The 18,703-nt window shown below is 39.2% G+C and overlaps 1 protein-coding gene across 3 annotated transcripts in view; it reads left to right on the forward strand.

Annotated features, from left to right (window-relative positions):
• Positions 1-18,703, forward strand: part of Gm21119 (predicted gene, 21119) — a 32,346-nt gene that overhangs the window by 5,203 nt on the left and 8,440 nt on the right. For 2 of the 3 annotated variants that reach the window (XR_003947210.1, NM_001270553.1), the window contains exons 4-8: positions 448-530; positions 1,451-1,609; positions 2,323-2,375; positions 15,329-15,365; positions 16,984-17,045. Coding sequence is in view for 2 of the 3 variants with exons in the window: in NM_001270553.1 (NP_001257482.1) it covers positions 448-530; positions 1,451-1,609; positions 2,323-2,375; positions 15,329-15,365; positions 16,984-17,045 (394 nt within the window). In the remaining variant the exon portion in view is untranslated. Of the gene's footprint in view, positions 1-447; positions 531-1,450; positions 1,610-2,322; positions 2,376-2,600; positions 3,880-15,328; positions 15,366-16,983; positions 17,046-18,703 lie in introns of those variants that run through there. The other variant, XM_011242034.3, reaches the window with a different exon arrangement.

Below are 18,703 nucleotides of genomic sequence, written 5' to 3' on the forward strand. Positions count from 1 at the left end.
GTTTAAAAAGTTTTGATGTACATGGGAGAGGCTGTCAAGCTTCTGAGATAAATTCTTAGTTTAGAAAAGAAATATATTTGAAATACAGGTTGAGAAACTCTGCCCCAGACCCCTCCTGAGCACACTCCTTCAACAGGGGCATAGCACAGTGTACTCTGTATTCTGGGCTGTGGCAATGGAGGCCCCACTCCACGGAGCTAAGAAGATTGCAATCCTTGAGTGTTTGGGGAGAGTTCTGGAAGGGAGCCCTGTTATAGGCAGTGTTGGACAGGGAAAAGGTGTGTCAAAGGGAAAAGACAGCTGTGTGTGGGAAAGTTCAGCAGGTGTTGTAGGATGAATGATCCCTTGTGACTCTTTTCTTGTCTACTTATCTTCACAAAATCGGTGATGAGCAGATTGTTGAGAAACAAGTAGTTTTGTAAAATGCATTATTTTTTTCCTTTATAGTATGGCTTGACACCATTGCAACTTGCAACATTTGAACAGAAACCTGAAATGGTAGAATTTTTAGCAGCAAAGTGTGCAAAAAGGTACAGTTTCTTCCTTTCTTCAATCTTAGTGCTGCTCTTGAGGGTGACAATTGCTTAAGTCAGGAGTATTAAAATGATAGAGAGATTGTAAGCAACTCAGAGGCATAGTTAGGAAGCTTAGCACACATGAAGTGGGAGCTGGAAAAGAGACAGTTTCACCACAACAAAGAACAGCATGCAGTAGGGATCACTGCCTAGTTCAGGAGTTCACCTCATGAGCCATCCACCAAGCCAAAGGATAACAAAGATCGGTTGCTGCTCCACAGCCATTGTATTTTTACTTTTGAAAGTGTTTGTCACTGAATTAAGAGCCATAGGTGTCTATGGCAAGTGTTCTACCATGATAAACACCCACAGTCCCTAAGTCTGAAAACTTATAACCTGTGACCTCAAAGATGACAGCATAAGCCATTTCTTTAGAATTATACCATACGTAATCACAGGTACCAAGCAGTGTTTCCAAATGATGTTTGAGTCTTGAAATGTCCAAGTCAGCAGAAAACTACCTTTCACTGGGAGATGTTCTTAAACTGTCCTAGCACAGGTACCCAGCAACTTTGGTGATTCGGCAGTTCAAGACATTTTTCTTCCCCATTTCAGATGGAGCTTTCATAGTGGATATATAAGTAGTTCATTTCTTTCCGCAGAGTCTACTACTTTAATTAGCGTTATAAATCTTGTACTGAATTCTGTGAATATATAGCTCTGAAAGAGTTTGCTCTTACAATGCCACATGCTTTTTCCATATGGAATACATCTGTTTATGCTGAAATTTTCTGTTTAGTAGACATGTATATCTGTTGTTTATGTTGAGCCATTATTTCCAAATAACAGTTCTTTCTGTGATTGAAGATACATTTCAAAACTTTAATGATTTCTGTAAAAATTTAATTTAATTTTTTTCTTATGTTTACATCTAGCTCAGTGACCCCCTCCTGGTCACCCAGTCCCACAGTCTCTCCCTGCCCCTCCTCCACTTCACCTCTGAGCAGTTTGGGACTCCCTGTATGTCCAAACCCTGGCACTTCGTCTCTCTCTGAGGACAGAAAAAGTAGCTCAGCTAGAAGAATAAAACTGAGGTAGGATGAACAGCTTTTTTTGATACCCCCATTCCAGTTGATTGGGACCCATGTGAAGACCTAGCTGCCCCTCTGCTACATAGGTGCTCGGAGATATCCGTCCAACCCATGTTTGTTCTTTGTTTCATTGTTCCATCTCTGAGTGCCCTGAGGGTTCATGTTATTTGATTCTGGTGGTTGGTCATTCTCTGGAGTTCCTATCTCCTTCAGGCCTGGAATCCTTCCTTTTAGACTTCCATAAGTGTCTACAGCCAAACCACCCTGAGCATGCCCGATCTTGTCTTTAATTCTTTTTAGTGTGTGTGTGTTTGTGTGTTTGCGTGCGCGTGCACCTTTGTTTGTGTTTTAATTAAGAGCTAAGTATTCCTCATATTTTCTCTTGAGAAAAGGTGGGAGGAGAGCAGTCAGCAATCATAGTCAATTGCTGAAAAGTGAATTCAACGTTTTGTCTAGTCTTGTTGGCCCATGGATTGCATCCCAGAACTTGGGAAGGAGGACATGAACAGATTTCTGTGAGTTAAGGCCAACATGCTCCATAGAGCAGTTTTCAGACCAGCATGGATACATAGTGAGATCCTGATTCAAAAAAATGTTGTTTGTAAACATCTAAAGTAAGATACAGAAGGGACACAAATATAAAGTACTTAAAACACTTGCTAAATATTTTTCTTATGAATAGCACAATAATGCTAACTTTAAAATCTATGTCACAGTACTGGATCGTCAGCTCAGAGAACTGAAGTGAAGCATGTCAGGTTCAATGAAGGTAAGGTTTTTTTTTTTTTTTTTTTTTTTTTTTTTTTTTTAAAGATTTATTTTTATTTATTATATGTAAGTACACTATAGCTGTCTTCAGACACTCCAGAAGAGGGCGTCAGATCTTGTTACAGATGGTTGTGAGCCACCATGTGGTTGCTGGGATTTGAACTCTGGACCTTCGGAAGAGCAGTCGGGTGCTCTTACCCACTGAGCCATCTCACCAGCCCTGAAGGTAAGGTTTTTATAGTGAATATAAATATGGTATATAGTAGCCAGTCCTATTACCCTAAAGAAGAGTAGAGATTAAGCTTCTTTCCCACTGAGTCCAGAAAAGGCAGCTCAACTAGCAGAAAGGAATCCAAATGCAGACAACAGTGTGAAGCGGTCCTCCCTTCAGTTTATAGAGAACCCACATGAAGACCAAGCTGCACATCTGCTACATATGGGGAGGGGGTCTATGTGCAGCCCATGCATGCTCTTTGATTGGTGGTTCAATCTCTGTGAGCCCTCATGGGCCCAGGCTACTTGATTGTGTAGGTTTTCTTGTGGTGTCCCTGACCCCTCAGTCACAATGTTCTCCTTTGAGTTCAATGTCCTTCCCCAACTCTTCCACAAGACTCTCCAAACTCCCCTTGATGTTTGTCTGTGGTTCTGTACATTTGTTTCCGTCCTCTGCTGGATGAAGCCTCTTAGAAGTGTTATCCTAGGCTCCTGTCTACAAGCATAGCAGAACATCATTAATGGTGTCAAAGCCTGGCTCTCTCCCACAGTGTGGGTCTCAAATTGGGCCAGTTATTGGGTGGCGATTCCCTTAATCTCTGTTCCATTGTAATCCCTGAATATCTTGTAGGTAGGATAAATTTTGGGTTGATGTTTTTGTGAGGGCATTGGTATTCCCCTCCTTCCACTGGAAGTCCCTTCTGGCTACAGGAGAAGATTGCTTAGGGCTCCATATCACCTGCTGCTAGTTGACTCACCCCTATAGATTCCTAAGAGCCCCCACAGTCCCTGGTCTTTGTTTCATCACAGAGGTGCCTCTCCTCAGGTATCTCTTCTCCCTGATACCACCCTACTCTTGCTCCCCACCTTAGTTCCCTCTCCATCTCCCACAAATTTCCCTCCCTAAATCAAATCCTAATGTCTATTTTATTTTCCCTTCTGAGTGAGAATCAAGCATTTTCCTTTTTTGCCCTCGTGTTTTAGCTTCTTTAAGTCTGTGGATCTTAGCATGATTATCCTGTACTATGTCTGAAAAAGTACTCATTCTAAGTGAGTACATACCATGCCTGTGTTTCTGGGTTTGGATTACATCACTCCAGATGATATTTTCAAAGCCTACCCATTTGCCTGCAAATTTCATGGATTCCTTGTTTTAAGCAGTGGAATGATATTTCACTGTGTAGGTATACCACATTTTCTTCATCTATTTTTCAGTTAAAGTCCATCTTGGTTGTTTCCTGTTTCTGGCTATGACAAATAAAGGTTTTATTAACAGAGTTGAGCAACAGTTATTGAGATGGTATGGTGGAACATCTTTTGGGTATATGCCCATGAGTGATATAGCTGTGTCTTGAGGTAGAACTATTCCTAATTTTCAGAAAACAACAACAACAACAGCAACAAAACCTGCCAAATTACTTTTCTTTTTTTTTTCTTTTTTTTTATACTTAAGAATCTAATTTTATATTATCATTTTATTTATTTATTATTACGTATTTTCCTCAATTACATTTAGAATGCTATCCCAAAATTCCCCCATACCCTCCCCACCACTTCCCTATCCACCCATTCCCATTTTTTGGCCCTGGCATTCCCCTGTACAGGGGCATATAACGTTTGTGTGTCCAATGGGCCTCTCTTTCCAGTGATGGCCGACCAGGCCATCTTTTGATACATATGCAGCTAGAGTCAAGAGCTCCAGGGTACTAGTTAGTTCATAATGTTGTTGCACCTACAGGGTTGCAGACCTCTTTAGCTCCTCGGATACTTTCTCTAACTCATCCATTGGGGGCCCTGTGCTCCATCCAATAGCTGACTGTGAGCATCCACTTATGTGTTTGCTAGGCCCTGGCCTAGTCTCACAAGAGACAGCTATATCAGGGTCCTTTCAGCCAACGCTTGCTAGTGTATGCAATGGTGTCATCGTTTGGAGGCTAATTAGGGGATGGATCCCTGGATATGGCAGTCTCTAGATGGTCCATCCTTTTGTCTCAGCTCCAAACATTGTCTCTGTGACTCCTTCCATGGGTGATTGTTTCCAATTCTAAGAAGGTGCAAAGTGTCCACACTTTGGTCTTCGTTCTTCTTCAGTTTCATGTGTTTTGCAAATTGTATCTTATATCTCGAGTATACTAAGTTTCTGGGCTAATATCCACTTATCAGTGAGTACATATCATTTGAGTTCTTTTGTGATTATGTTACCTCACTCAGGATGATGCCCTCCAGGTCCATCCATTTGCCTAGGAATTTCAGAAATTCATTCTTATTAATAGCTGAGTAGTACTCCATTGTGTAAATGTACCACATTTTTTGTATCCATTCCTCTGTTGAGGGGCATCTGGGTACTTTCCAGCTTCTGGCTATTATAAATAAGGCTGCTATGAACATAGTGGAGCATGTGTCCTTCTTACCGGTTGGAACATCTTCTGGATATATGCCCAGGAGAGGTATTGCACTATGCTCCGGTAGTACTATGTCCAATTTTCTGAGGAACTGCCAGACTGATTTCCAGAGTGGTAGTACAAGCTTGCAATCCCACCAACAAAGGAGGAGTGTTCCTCTTTCTCCACATCCACGCCAGCATCTGCTGTCACCTGAATTTTTGATCTTAGCCATTCTGACTGGTGTGAGATGGAATCTCAGGGTTGTTTTGATTTGCATTTCTCTGATGATTAAGGATGCTGAGCATTTTTTCAGGTGCTTCTCAGCCATTCAGTATTCCTCAGGTGAGAATTCTTTGTTCAGCTCTGAGTTCCATTTTTTAATGGGGTTATTTGATTTTCTGGAGTCCACCTTCTTGAGTTCTTTATATATATTGGATATTAGTCCCCTATCTGATTTAGGAGAGGTAAAGGTCCTTTCCCAATCTGTTGGTGGCCTTTTTGTCTTATTGATGGTGTCTTTTGCCTTACAGAAGCTTTGCAGTTTCATGAGGTCCCATTTGTCAATTCTCGATCTTATAGCACAAGCCTGTTCTATTCAGAAATTTTTCCCCTGTGGCCATATCTTCAAGGCTTTTCCCCACTTTCTCCTCTATAAGTTTCAGTGTCTCTGGTTTTATGTGGAGTTCCTTGATCCACTTAGATTTGACCTTAGTACAAGGAGATAGGAATGGATCGATTTGCATTCTTCTACATGTTAACAACCAGTTGTCCCAGCACCATTTCTTGAAAATGCTGTCTTTCTTCTACTTGATGGTTTTAGCTCCCTTGTCGAAGATCAAGTGACCATAGGTGTGTGGGTTCATTTCTGGGTATTCAATTCTATTCCATTGGTCTACTTGTCTGTCTCTATACCAGTACCATGCAGTTTTTTATCACAGTTGCTCTGTAGTAAAGCTTTAGGTTAGGCATGGTGATTCCACCAGAGGTTCTTTCATCCTTGAGAAGAGTTTTTGCTATCCTAGTTTTTTTGTTATTCCAGATGAATTTGCAGATTCCTCTTTCTGATTCGTTGATAATTGAGTTGGAATTTTGATGGGGATTGCTTTGAATCTGTAGATTGCTTTTGGCAAGATAACCATTTTTACAATGTTGATCCTGCCAATCCATGAGTATGGGAGATCTTTCCATCTTCTGAGATCTTCTTTAATTTCTTTCTTCAGGGACTTGCAGTTCTTATCATACAGATCTTTCATTTCCTTAGTTAGAGTCACGCCAAGGTATTTTATATTAATTGTGACTACTGAGAAGGGTGTTGTTTCCCTAATTTCTTTCTCAGCCTATTTATCCTTTGTGTAGAGAAAGGCCATTGACTTTTTTGAGTTAATTTTATATCCAGCTACTTCACCGAAGCTGTTTATCAGTTTTAGGCGTTCTCTGGTGGAATTTTTAGGGTCACTTATATATACTATCATATCATCTGCAAAGAGTGATATTTTGACTTCATCTTTTCCAATTTGTATCCACTTGATCTCCTTTTGTTGTCGAATCACTCTGGCTAGGACTTCAAGTACTATGTTGAAGAGGTAGGGAGAAAGTGGGCAGCCTTGTCTAGTCCCTGATTTTAGTGGGATTGCTTCTAGCTTCTCACCATTTACTTTGATGTTGGTTACTGGTTTGCTGTAGATTGCTTTTATCATGTTTAAGTGTGGGCCTTGAATTCCTGATCTTTCCAAGACTTTTATCATGAATGGGTGTTGGATCTTGTCAAATGCTTTTTCTGCATCTAACGAGATGATCATGTGGTTTTTGTCTTTGAATTTGTTTTTATAATGGATTACGTTGATGGATTTCTGTATATTAAACCATCCCTGGATCCCTGGAATAAAACCTACTTGGTCAGGATGGATGATTGCTTTAATGTGTTCTTAGATTCAGTCAGCGAGAATTTTATTGAGTATTTTTACATCGATATTCATAAGGGAAATTGGTCTGAAGTTCTCTATCTTTGTTGGATCTTTCTGTGGTTTAGGTATCAGAGTAATTGTGGCTTCATAGAATGAGTTGGGTAGAGTATCTTCTACTTCTATTTTGTGGAATAGTTTGTGCAGAACTGGATTAGATCTTCTTTAAAGGTCTGATAGAACTCTGCACTAAACCCATCTGGTCCTGGGCTTTTTTTTTTTTTTTGCTGGGAGACTATTAATGACTGCTTCTATTTCTTTAGGGGTTATGGGTCTGTTTATATCGGTAACTTGATCCTGATTTAATTTTGGTACCTGGTATCTGTCTAGAAATTTGTCCATTTCTTCCAGGTTTTCCAGTTTTGTTGGGTATAGCCTTTTGTAGAAGGAGCTGATGGTGTTTTAGATTTCTTCAGGATCTGTTGTTATGTCTCCCTTTTCATTTTCATTTCTGATTTTGTTAATTAGGATGCTGTCCCTGTGCCCTCTAGTGAGTCTAGCTAAGGGTTTATCTATCTTGTTGATTTTCTCAAAGAACCAACTCCTCATTTGATTAATTCTTTGAATAGTTCTTCTTGTTTACACTTGGTTGATTTCGCCCTTGCGTTCTGATGATGGTGAGTGGTCTTGATTTCTGTTAGTAGGATTCTTTCGTTTGCCTTTCGCCATCTGGTATTCTCTGGAGCTAGTTGTTATAGTTGTCTCTGGTTAGAGCTTGTTCCTCAGGTGATTATTTTAGCCTATATCAGCAGATCTGGGAGACTAGCTCTATCCTTAGTTTCAGTGGTCAGAGTACTCTCTGCAGGCAAGCTCTCCTCTTGCATTGCAGGTGTCCAGATATCTGTTGTTCGAAACTGCCTCCTGGCAGGAGTTGTGTTCCACTCATCAGAAGTCTTAAGATCCCATGGAGGGTCCTGTGAGGACCTTGGGGGTGTCTAGAAACTCCGCGCACAAGGAACTCCACTGCTGGAGTGAACCGGAAGGGACTTGTGCCCCTGATCAGGCCGGGTTATCTCCTTCCTTAATTAATGCAGTCTCAGGTCCCGAGCGATTGGATTGGAGCAGACACTGTGTTCCACTCACCAGAGGTCTTAGGATCCCATGGGGAATCCTGTGTGGTTCCTTGGGGGTGTCCCCCAAATTACTTTTCAAAAGGGGTTGTAAACATGTGCCCTCCCACCAGCAATAGAAGAGTGTTCCCCTTGCCCAATATTCTTACCAGCTTGTGCTGTCACTCCAGGTTTTGATTTTAGCCATTCTGACTGGTGTAAGGTGGATTCTTCGAGTCCTTCTGATTTTCATTTCACTGAGGACTGAAGACTTTGAACTTTCAGGTGTTTCTCAAACTTCTGAGATTCCTCTGTTGAATTCTCTGTTTAGCTATTTACCCCATTTTTAAATTGATTTATGAGTTTCTAACTTCTTGTGTTCTTTATATATTTTGGACTTTAGTTCTCTCTCAAGTGTAGGGTTGGTGGGTATCTTTTCCCAATATGTAGGCTTCCATTTTTTCCTATTGACAATGTCCTTTGTCTTGCAGAAGTTTTTCAGTTTCATGAGTCCCTATGTTTCAAGTATTGATCTTAGAGCCTGAGACATTGGTGTTCTGTTCAGAAAATTGTCTACTGAACCAATGTATCAAGGATATTTCCCACCTTGTCTCCTAGCAAATTTAGTGTATCTGGTTTAGTGGTCTAGAGGTCTTTGGTGCCTGTGAACTCAAGTTTTGTGCTGGGGGATAAATATAGGTCTATATGCATTCATCCTCTTGTAGACGTCCAGTTAGACCTGCAACATTTGTTGAAGATATTTTCTTTCTTTTTTTCCATTGTATGACTTTTATGTCAAAATCAAGTGTTGGTGGGTGTGTGACTTATTTCTGGGTCTTCGATTTGATTCCACAGACCAACTTGTTCATTTCCATAGGTATACCATGCAGTTTTTATTCTGATTGCTCTGTGGTATGTCTTGAGACTAGGTATGATGATACATCCAGGAATTATTTTATTATATATAGTCATCTTGCATTTTTTGTTTTTGATAGGAAGCTAAGAATTGCTGTTTCTCATTCTGTAAGTAATTGTGTTGGAATTTTGGTGGGAAATGTACTTGGTGGGAAGATGGTTTTGGTAAAGTGGCTATTTTCACCATGTTAATCCTGTCCATCCATGAGCACAGGAGATCTTTCCATCTTCAGATGTTTTCTTCAACTTCTTTTTCAGGGAATTGAAGTTTTTGGTAGACATGTCTTTCAGTAGGTTGGTTAGAGTTATACTGAGATATTTTAGATCATCTGTGGCTATTGTGAAAGGTTTCATTTCTTGTCCCTTTTATCTTTTGTATAAAGGAGGGCTACTGATTTCTTTGGGTCAATTTTTTTTATTCAGTCATTTTGCTGTAGGTGTTTATCACCTTTGGTGTAGGCATTCTTTGGTAGATTGTTTGAGGTCTCTTATGTATGTGGGCAGCGTTGTTTAGTCTCTTACGTTTCTCTCCATTTAAGTTGTTGGCTATTGACTTGTCATATTTTGGTTAGATGTGCAAATTTTATCACTGAAATCTCCAAGACTTTCAACATGAAGGGGTGTTTGATTTTATCAAAGTTTTTTTTTTTCACCATGCAATGTGACAAGCATGTGAATTATGTCCCAAACCCCAACCCCTGCCACCTGCGGATATCCCTTCATTCTCATGGACATCAGGTCATCTCCCCTGTGTCTCCGTACATCTGATACTGAAACACCCCATTTCCCTGACCATCCCCACTCCCACCTAGTTCTCTCCTTCCATTTTGCTCCTATGACTATTTTATTCTCTGTTCTAAGTCAGGTTCAAACAACTTTGTTTGGTCCTTACCCCTTGTTTATCTCCTTTTTGTCTGTGGAATATGGTATGGTTATCCTGTAATTTATTACTAATATCCATTTATAAGTGAATACAAACCATCCATGTTTCGGATCTGGGTTACTTCATTCAGGATGATAATCTCAAGTTCTATCCTTCTGCCTGCAAAATTCATTATGTCTTTACTATTAATAGTTGAATAGAATTTCATTGTATACACATACCACATTCTCTTTTGCCATTTTTAAAGAATAATTTTTATTTTTAAAATTCTATGTGCACATGTGACCCTTGAAGCCAGAGGAAGGCATTCTCCTAGAGTTGGAGTTTTAGAGACAGTACTGAGAACTGAACTGCAGTCCTCTGGAAGAGCACTGGGTGTGCTTAACTGTTGAGCTGTGTCTCCGGACTACAATTCTTATATATTTTTTTAATTTAATCTAATTGTTTTCAGTCATTCACATTATTTTTTGAATTTACTTATTTATTTTCTTTATCTGCATTTCAAACTTTATCCTCTTTCCTCATTTCCCCTCCACCACCACCACCACCACCCCAATCCCATCCCTCCTCCCCCTGCCCACTAACCCACCGACTACTGCTTCCCTGTCCTGGCATTCCCCTACACTGGGGCCCATCACAAGCCCAAGGGCCTCTCCTCTCCTTGATGTCCCACAAGTCCATTCTCTGTTACATATGCGGCTGGAGCCATGAGTCCCACCATGTGTACTATTTGGTTGGTGGTTTAGTCCCTGGGAGCTCTGGAGTTACTGGTTGGTTCATATTGTTGTTCCTCCTATGGAGCTGCCAACTCCTTCAGCTCCTTGTGTCCTTTCTTAGCTCCTCCATTGGAGACCCTGTGCTCAGTCCAATGGTTGGTTGTGTGCATTTACCTCTGTATTTGTCAGACACTGCAGAGCCTCTCAGGAGGCAGCTCTATCAGGCTCCTGTCAGCAAGCACTTGTTGGCATCCACAATAGTGTCTGGGTTTGGTAATTGTATATGGGCTGGATTCCCTGATGGGACAGTAACTGGATGGCGTTTCCTTCAGGTTCTGCTCCAAACATTGTCTCTGTATCTCCTCCCGTGGGTATTTTGATCCCTCTTCTAAGAAGAACTGAAGTAGTCACACTGTGGTCTTCATTCTTCTTGAGCTTCATGTATTCTGTGAATTGTATCTTGGGTATTCTGAACTTCTAGGCTAATATCCAATTATCAGTGAGTACATACCATGTGTGTTCTTTTGTGATTGGGTTACCTCACTCAGGATAATATTTACTAGTTCCATTCATTTGACTAAGAACTTCATGAATTCACCCTTTTTAATGGCTGAGTAGTAGTCCATTGTGTAAATGTACCACACTTTGTGTATCCATTTCTCTTTTGAACGACATCTGGGTTCTTTCCAGCTTCTGACTACTATAAATAAGGCTGCTATGAATGTAATGGAGAATGTGTCCCTATTATGAGTTGGAGCATCTTCTGGGTATATACACAGGAGTGATATTGCTGAGTCCTCTGATTAGTACTATGTCCAATTTTCTGAGGAATCACCAAACTGATTTCCAGAGTGTGTGTACCAGTTTTCAATCCCACCAGCAATGGTGGAATGTTCCTCTTTCTTCACATCCTCACCAACAACTGCTCTCCCCTGAGTTTCTGATCTTAGCCATTCTGAATGGTTCTCAGGAGTCTAACATCTTGAGTTCTTAGTATACATTGGATACTAGCCCTCTATCAGCTGTAGAATTAGTAAAGATCTTTTCCCAATCTGTTGATTGCTGTTTTGTCCTATTGACAGTGTCTTTTGCCTTACAGAAGCTTAGCAATTTTATGAGGTCCCATTTGTCAATTCTCAAACTTACAGCACAAGCCATTGCTGTCCTATTGAGGAATTTTTTCCCCCTGTGCCCATATCTTCGATGCTTTTCCCCACTTTCTCCTCTATAAGTTTCAGTGTCTCTGGTTTTATGTGGAGTTCCTTGATCCACTTAGACTTGAGGAGATAAGGAGATTAGAATGGATCAATTTGCATTTTTCTACATGATAAGAGCCAGTTGTGCCAGCACCATTTGTTGAAAATGCTGTCTTTTTTCCACTGGATGGTTTTAGCTCCAATGTCAAAGATCCAGTGGCCATAGGTGTTTGGGTTCATTTCTAGGTCTTTAGTTCTATTCCATTGGTCTACCTGTCTGTCGCTATCCCAGTACCAGGCAGTTTTTATCACAATTGTTCTGTAGTACAGCTTTAGGTCAGGCATGGTGATTCCACCAGAGATTCTTTTATCACTGAGAAGACTTTTTGCTATCCTAGGTTTTTTGTTATTCTAGGTGAATTTGCAAATTGCTTTTTCTAACTCAGTGAAGATTTCAGTTGGAATTTTGATGGGGATTGCATTGAATCTGTAGATTGCTTTAGGCAGGATAGCCATTTTGACTATATTAATCCTGCCAATGAGCATGGTAGATCTCTCCATCTTCTGGGATTTATCATCCTTTGAAGGACTGGATTTATGGAATCATATTCTGTAAATGTGGTTTTGTCATGGAATACCTTGGTTTCTCAATCTATGGGAATTGAGATTTTTATTGGGTATTGTACCCTGGGCTGGCATTTGTGTTCTCTTAGGGTCTATATGACATAAGCCCAGGATCTTGTGGCTTTCATATTCTTTGGCGAGAAGTCTGGTGTAATTCTGATAGTTATGCATTTATATATTACTTGACCATTTTCCCTTACTGCTTTTAATATTCTTTCTTTGTTTTATGCATTTGGTGTTTTGATTATTATATGACAGGTGGAATTTTTTTTTCTGGTCCAATCTACTTGGAGTTCTGTAGGCTTCTTGTATGTCCATGGTCATCTCTTTCTTTTGATTAAGTAAGTTTTCTTCTATAGTTTTGTTGAAGATATTTACTGGCCCTTTAAATTGGGGGTCTTCACTCTATTCTATACCTATTATCCTTATGTGTGGTCTTCTCATTTTTTCCTGGATTTCCTGGATGTTTTGGCTTAGGAGTTTTGTTGTTGTTGTTGTTGTTGTTGTTGTTGTTGTTGTTGTTGTTTTGTTTTGCATTTTGCATTGTCTTTGACTGTTGTGTTAATGATTTCTATGGTCTTCTGCACCTGAGATTCTCCCTTCTATCTCTTGTATTTTGTTGGTGATGCTTGCATCTATAACTCCTGACCTCTTTCCTAGGTTTTCTATCTCCAGAGCTGTCTCCCTTTGTGGTATCTTTTTTTGTTTCTACTTCTATTTTTGGATCCTGGGTGGTTTTGTTCAATTCCTTTGCCTGTTTGTTTGTTTCCATGTAATGATTTAAGGGAATTTTGTGTTTTTTCTTTAAGTTCTTTTACCTGTTTTCCGATGTTCTCTTGTATTTCTTTAAGGGACTTATTTATTTCCTCCTGAAAGTCCTCTAACAGCATCCTGAGATGTGATTTTCAATCCAAATCTTGCTTTTCCGGTATGTTGGGGTATCCAGGACTTGCTCTTGTGTGAGAACTGGATCCTGATGATGCCATGTAGCCTTTTTTCTGTTGGTTAGGTACTTGGGCTTGCCTTTTGCCATCTGGTTATCTGGGGTGTTAGTTGGTCTTGCTGTCTCTGGGTTGAGCTTGTCCCTCCTGTGGGCCTGTAAGTCTGTGTCAGCACTTCTGGGAGACCAGCTCACCCTGGCAGGGCCCATGCACAGAGGGCTGTGGAACAGCCCCAGCTCCTGGGTGCAGATGGAGGCAGAAAGAACACTGTCTCATCTGTTCTACTGCTTGTGCACTGCTAGCTTTGTGGCCCTCAAACCCCATTAGCACCTTTAAAAGTGGGATTTAAGTTGTAAATGTGGGGATTCAGAATTGAGAAGTCATCTTGGTGTGTTTTTCTTTGATGAGTGTGAAATATCCTTCCCTATCTCTTTTGATTCATTTTGGTTGAAAGTCTCTTTTATTTAGATATTACAATTGCTCCTTAGCTTTCATCCTGAGTACCTTTTCTTGGGAAAACTTTTTACAGTCCTTCATTCTTAGGTAATATCTCTGTATGTTTGCCAAGGTATGTTTCTTGCATGAAGCAGAATGATAGATGCTGACTTCATATCCAGTCTGTCAGCTTATATCTTTTTATTGTGGAAAATGACTTTACTGGTGTTGAGAGCTACCAATAACCAATGATTGTTAATTCCTGTTATTTTGATGTATGTGGAGGGAAGATGATTATGTGTTGAGAACACCAATGAAGTTGGTGTTTTGTAAGCTTTTTCTACGTTATTAGGCATTCTTTCTTTAGTTTGGGTGAATTTTCTTTTATGATTTTGTTGAAAATATTTCCTTGTCCTTCGAGCTGGTAGTCTCTTGACTTGTTGTTTATTCCCATTATTCATAAAAAGATTTTTTTAGAGTGTCACAGATTACCTGAATACTTTGAGTCAGAAATTGTTTTAGGTTTAACATTTTCTTTTGTTATATCATCTATGCCTGAGATCATCTCTTCCATTATTTTTGCTCTGTTGGCTGTGCTTCTGTCTCTGTTGTCCTTCTTAGGTTTTCCATGTCCAAAGTTCCCTGAGTTTGTATTTTCTTTACTGCTTCATTTACCATTTGCAGATATTAGATTGTTTTATTCATTTTCTTCACCTGTTTGATTCTATTTTCCTGTATATTTAAGGGATTTATTATTTTCCCCATTTAAAGGCCTCTATCATCTTCATAAGACTGGATTTAAAGACATTTTACTGTGCTTTGATTGTGTTAGGATATCCAGAGCTTGCTATAGTAGAATACCTGGGCTGTGGATATGTCATATTGATTTAGTTCTCTTTGATTGTGTTCTTATGTTGGCCTTTAGCCAACTGGTTATCCCGGGTAGTTTCTGTCACAGGCGTCCTGAGGTGGGCTACCTTTGCCTGGACATTGGAAATCAGGTGACAGTGTATGTCTCCAGGAAACTGGGCAGAGCAGTGGATGTTCCTGCTGCAGCAGGCCTGCTTAATGTGGGTTTAATTGTAGCCAAAGACTGGCACTCAGGGGAGAACATCTTTAAGATCAGCTCTGGACTTTACTCTTTTTAGGGGAGGGGTTGAGACACGGTCTCACTAAATATAGCTCTGTTTGTCCAGGGAGTCACAGTTTCTCCATCTGCTTTTGCCTCCTAAGTGTTGAGATTCAAATTGTGTGCCACCAGACTCAATCTATAATTCTTTCCAGAACCATTAGCCTAGAGTTAAAAAGAATCACAAGAAGTTATTTTTGAAACAGTTGTTTATTCTGGTCAGGATTGTCCTCGCTATCAGACTGTGAGAGTTCATTTAGGATCATTACAAATGTGTATGTGTGTATATTGTTAGGCATTAATGTTTGATAAATTATCGTCGTCTTCAATTTGAAATATACAGGGAATGAATATTTCTATGCAAAGTAATTTGCTAAAAGTGGATATTTACTCTTGAATAGTCTCTAGATTGGTCTCATAGAAATTGATACTAACAATGATTCTGATCATTTTTATATGTAATGTTTTTCTATAGTTGTAATAAGATATATTTTGTTTTTCTTTTCAGAAGTCTTATACTTTAAAGAGGAAAGGCCTTTGTCCTGGTAAGGTTTAACAATTCATTAGTAGTAGGTAAATTCAAAAATAAGAAGCAAATTCTTGTTGTGAGTACTTTGAGACCTGTGTCTTACAAGTCCCATAATATTATGAATATATTTTTTTAGCTTGGAAACTTGCTCAGTGTAGTTCATAGGAACATGAACACGATAGTCACCCACCATTTCCAAGAACCAACTCTGAAGTTTGGAAAAAGAGCCTGCTGGGATTAGCTATGCATATGGATGTCCATCTAAGATTCACTGGTTTTTCAAAGCCTTACTGGATTCAGTTCGTGAACTAAGACCCACACTAGGAGCTATCATTTCAGGCATTTCTCTTGTCTGAGAGTTTACATAATTTAGGATGATTCTCAGTTGTCAGTCATCACTACGGGATGCCAATAAATTTCTTTCCACTTCTGACAGAGCTTTACTTTACATGCAAAGGACCTTTTTTGTCAGGTGTAGCATCTTTCATAGCTGTTAGAAGACACCCATGTCTTCCAGAATGTTCCATCCATCAATGATCTGTTCACATGATCTGTTTTCCACCGGAATGATTCCTTTGACTCTCAATTGATTATCTGAATGACAGTGTAACTAATAATTATCTCTCTATAAAGGGGGCATTTGTCTTCCACATCAGTTAGACATGACCATAGAGTTGAAGGCCCATCCACTCCTGTCCAGGATGCTAGGTTAGACACTGGTTTGATAGAAAATGAAAAGTTGTATTTCAAGGTAATTCTGTGCTCATTAGGATTCATTACTTCCACAAGAGAGGACAATTATATTGTCCTCTTTATTTGTGCTATGTATCAACAAACATTTTCAAACATTATTAAATAGCTTACTGAATCCATGTTTGAAAATTCCCAAAATCATCAAAGGTAATGTTGAAAGTGAAGATTCAAAAATCTTCAGTACTTAAAACTCTTCAGAAACTCCTTGAAAAATACACATGTTGACTTCTATTTGGAATCCTAAACGGTTCCACAGTAAAACTGCAAGTGTCAACTAAATTTTATTGTTCTTTGCTCTTGTTACTATCTTATTATGTTCCTAGAAATGCTTGTTTGGAATAGAAACAAGCAGACTACGATATCAGGACTCAGTCATACATGAGAACAGAAGGAGCAGCTTGAACATTATGAAAGCTGTGGTGGGTTGTTTAGAGTTCTAGAAATCTACTTGATGATGCACAAAGCATCCTCTTGTGTGGTAACATCATAATCAATGAAATATGCACAAAGTATCATGAGAGAAGTACTTTGCCCTTCCAGGAGCAAAGACTGAAATTGAGTGAATACATTAAAAACAAAAAATCTGTAAGCTGTTAAAACAAAGGCTGAAGAGGTACTAGTGTGTATGCATGTGTGCACGCGTGCTTGTCTGTATCTGTGAGTGGTTTTGTAGGGCTATATTTTGTATGCTAACTTCTCCCATATGAGGAGAAGTTGTAAGGAAAGTGTCCCCAAATGTAATCAACTAGTTGAAGAACAAGTTAATAGATTTTATTGGTTTGTAATGTAGCATAAATTGGGAAATCAAACAACAAAGTATTCAAAGTCTTTGATTAATTTTTATATGAATATTAAAATAACATTCTTAAAATATGCCACAGTGAAGCAAGACCACCAAGACAGCTTAAATCTATCTTGAAAAACACTGTCCAGTATAATACAGGTAAGTTTAAGAGTAAGTACTCTATTGATTCTATCCCAATCATAAAAAGAATTTTGTTCCTGCTAGAATAGAAACTAAGGAAATCAAATATGCCAATAGTAGTTATAGCCTTTCTTAATTTGCTGCCAAACATTTTTAGGATTCAGGCTTATTTAGGAATTGTTTCAAAGAAATTTCAAATTCAAATTGTATCACCTGAAATATGTTTGTTTATTTAAAATGAACTACTGATGCATGTAGTGTCTTTTTAGAAGTAAAAAGATTTTTCACCTATTCTACAATGTAGATCCTCTCTAGTTCCATAACAGCAAGTTGACTTTGGTATGAAATGAGTTTTTACTTAAGTTTTATGATTGATATATATTACTGACTGCATGTTGTTGTATGTGTATCGGTGTCCATAAAATGTGGTTATGTTAAGCAAACAAAAATAGAGTATTAAATTACTTTCACTGTATTTTGAGGACTTAATGTCATAAGGGCACTCTGGATTTTTTTCCATCATAGAATTTCTGAATTTCCACTCATTCGATAATTCATACATTGTCTTCTGGTTATTTTTATTTGTCTTCCATTTAATGTGAATATCCTGATACAATAAATAACTGGCTCAATAGGAACTTTTAAAAAAATGACTGGTGTGTGAGTTTTGTTGGTAGTGCTGTGGAATGAGAACTGCCATTCTCAGTATTCTATGCAACAGCCTCCATATGGGCTACTCTGACAGCACCTTTTCCCTGTAGTTCTATTAGTTACCAAATATATAGTGATACTTGGTTTACATGCTACAAGACATAATTTGCAGAAAAAACTGCCACAGTAGGAGGAAGGTTGAGAAAATCCTATCATCCTGTAGTGCATAGCATGGAAGGGCCCATTGGTTCAGTCTGAATATGATTCTCACAGTGGGAGAAATACCACACAGTTTATGCTTTCAGCAACTGTCACCACAGCATCTCTTGCACCTACTTTGCCTTTGGAAAACACCAGCCAGAGAATAGTGTAGAGGAATCTAAATGGCTGTCTTCACATAAACATAGGATGAAATACTATTAGTGTAATGTGGGTGAGTTTCTTTTAAGTTATTTTAGCATTAGAGTTTTCTTCTGGTGATAAGGATTGACAGAGGCCCCATACATGTGTAGCATAAGGTCCTCCAGAGGTTCACTTTCTCAGCCCATTTCTTGTTTGGGACAAAGGCTGTGCTCTGGCCATGGGCAATGTCCAGCAGGGTACTGTGGAGTTTTACATATTGCAAAGGAAGTAAACAAGAATTGTTTATTTGTTAGCTTGTTTGCTGAGCAGGCTTTTTCCATATAGTGAAACCTGAGTCACTCAATGGTTTATATGCAGAAATAAATAAAAAAACGTTTCATGTGAGGCATTAGTCCCTTGGAATTACTGCTTCATTGTGTCTTCCATGCTTCTCTCTGGAGTAATACTTCAGTTTGCATAGCTACTAAGAGGTCTTTCCAGCAGCTCATGCCATGGGAAGCAATGGAAGTTGATGCTGAGCTTCTTTGCATTGCACATGAGCTAGGGACCAGTGCTAGAACTGAGGGCCTTTAGGATCTTCCTCAGAAGATCTAGAGTAGAGTAACACACTGATCTCTCTAGAGCTTTATCACACTTGCAGCTGGAAATCCTTTGCAAAGGGC

The sequence above is a fragment of the Mus musculus genome, chromosome 8 (assembly GCF_000001635.26).
Source record: "Mus musculus strain C57BL/6J chromosome 8, GRCm38.p6 C57BL/6J".
Lineage (NCBI taxonomy): Eukaryota > Metazoa > Chordata > Mammalia > Rodentia > Muridae > Mus > Mus musculus.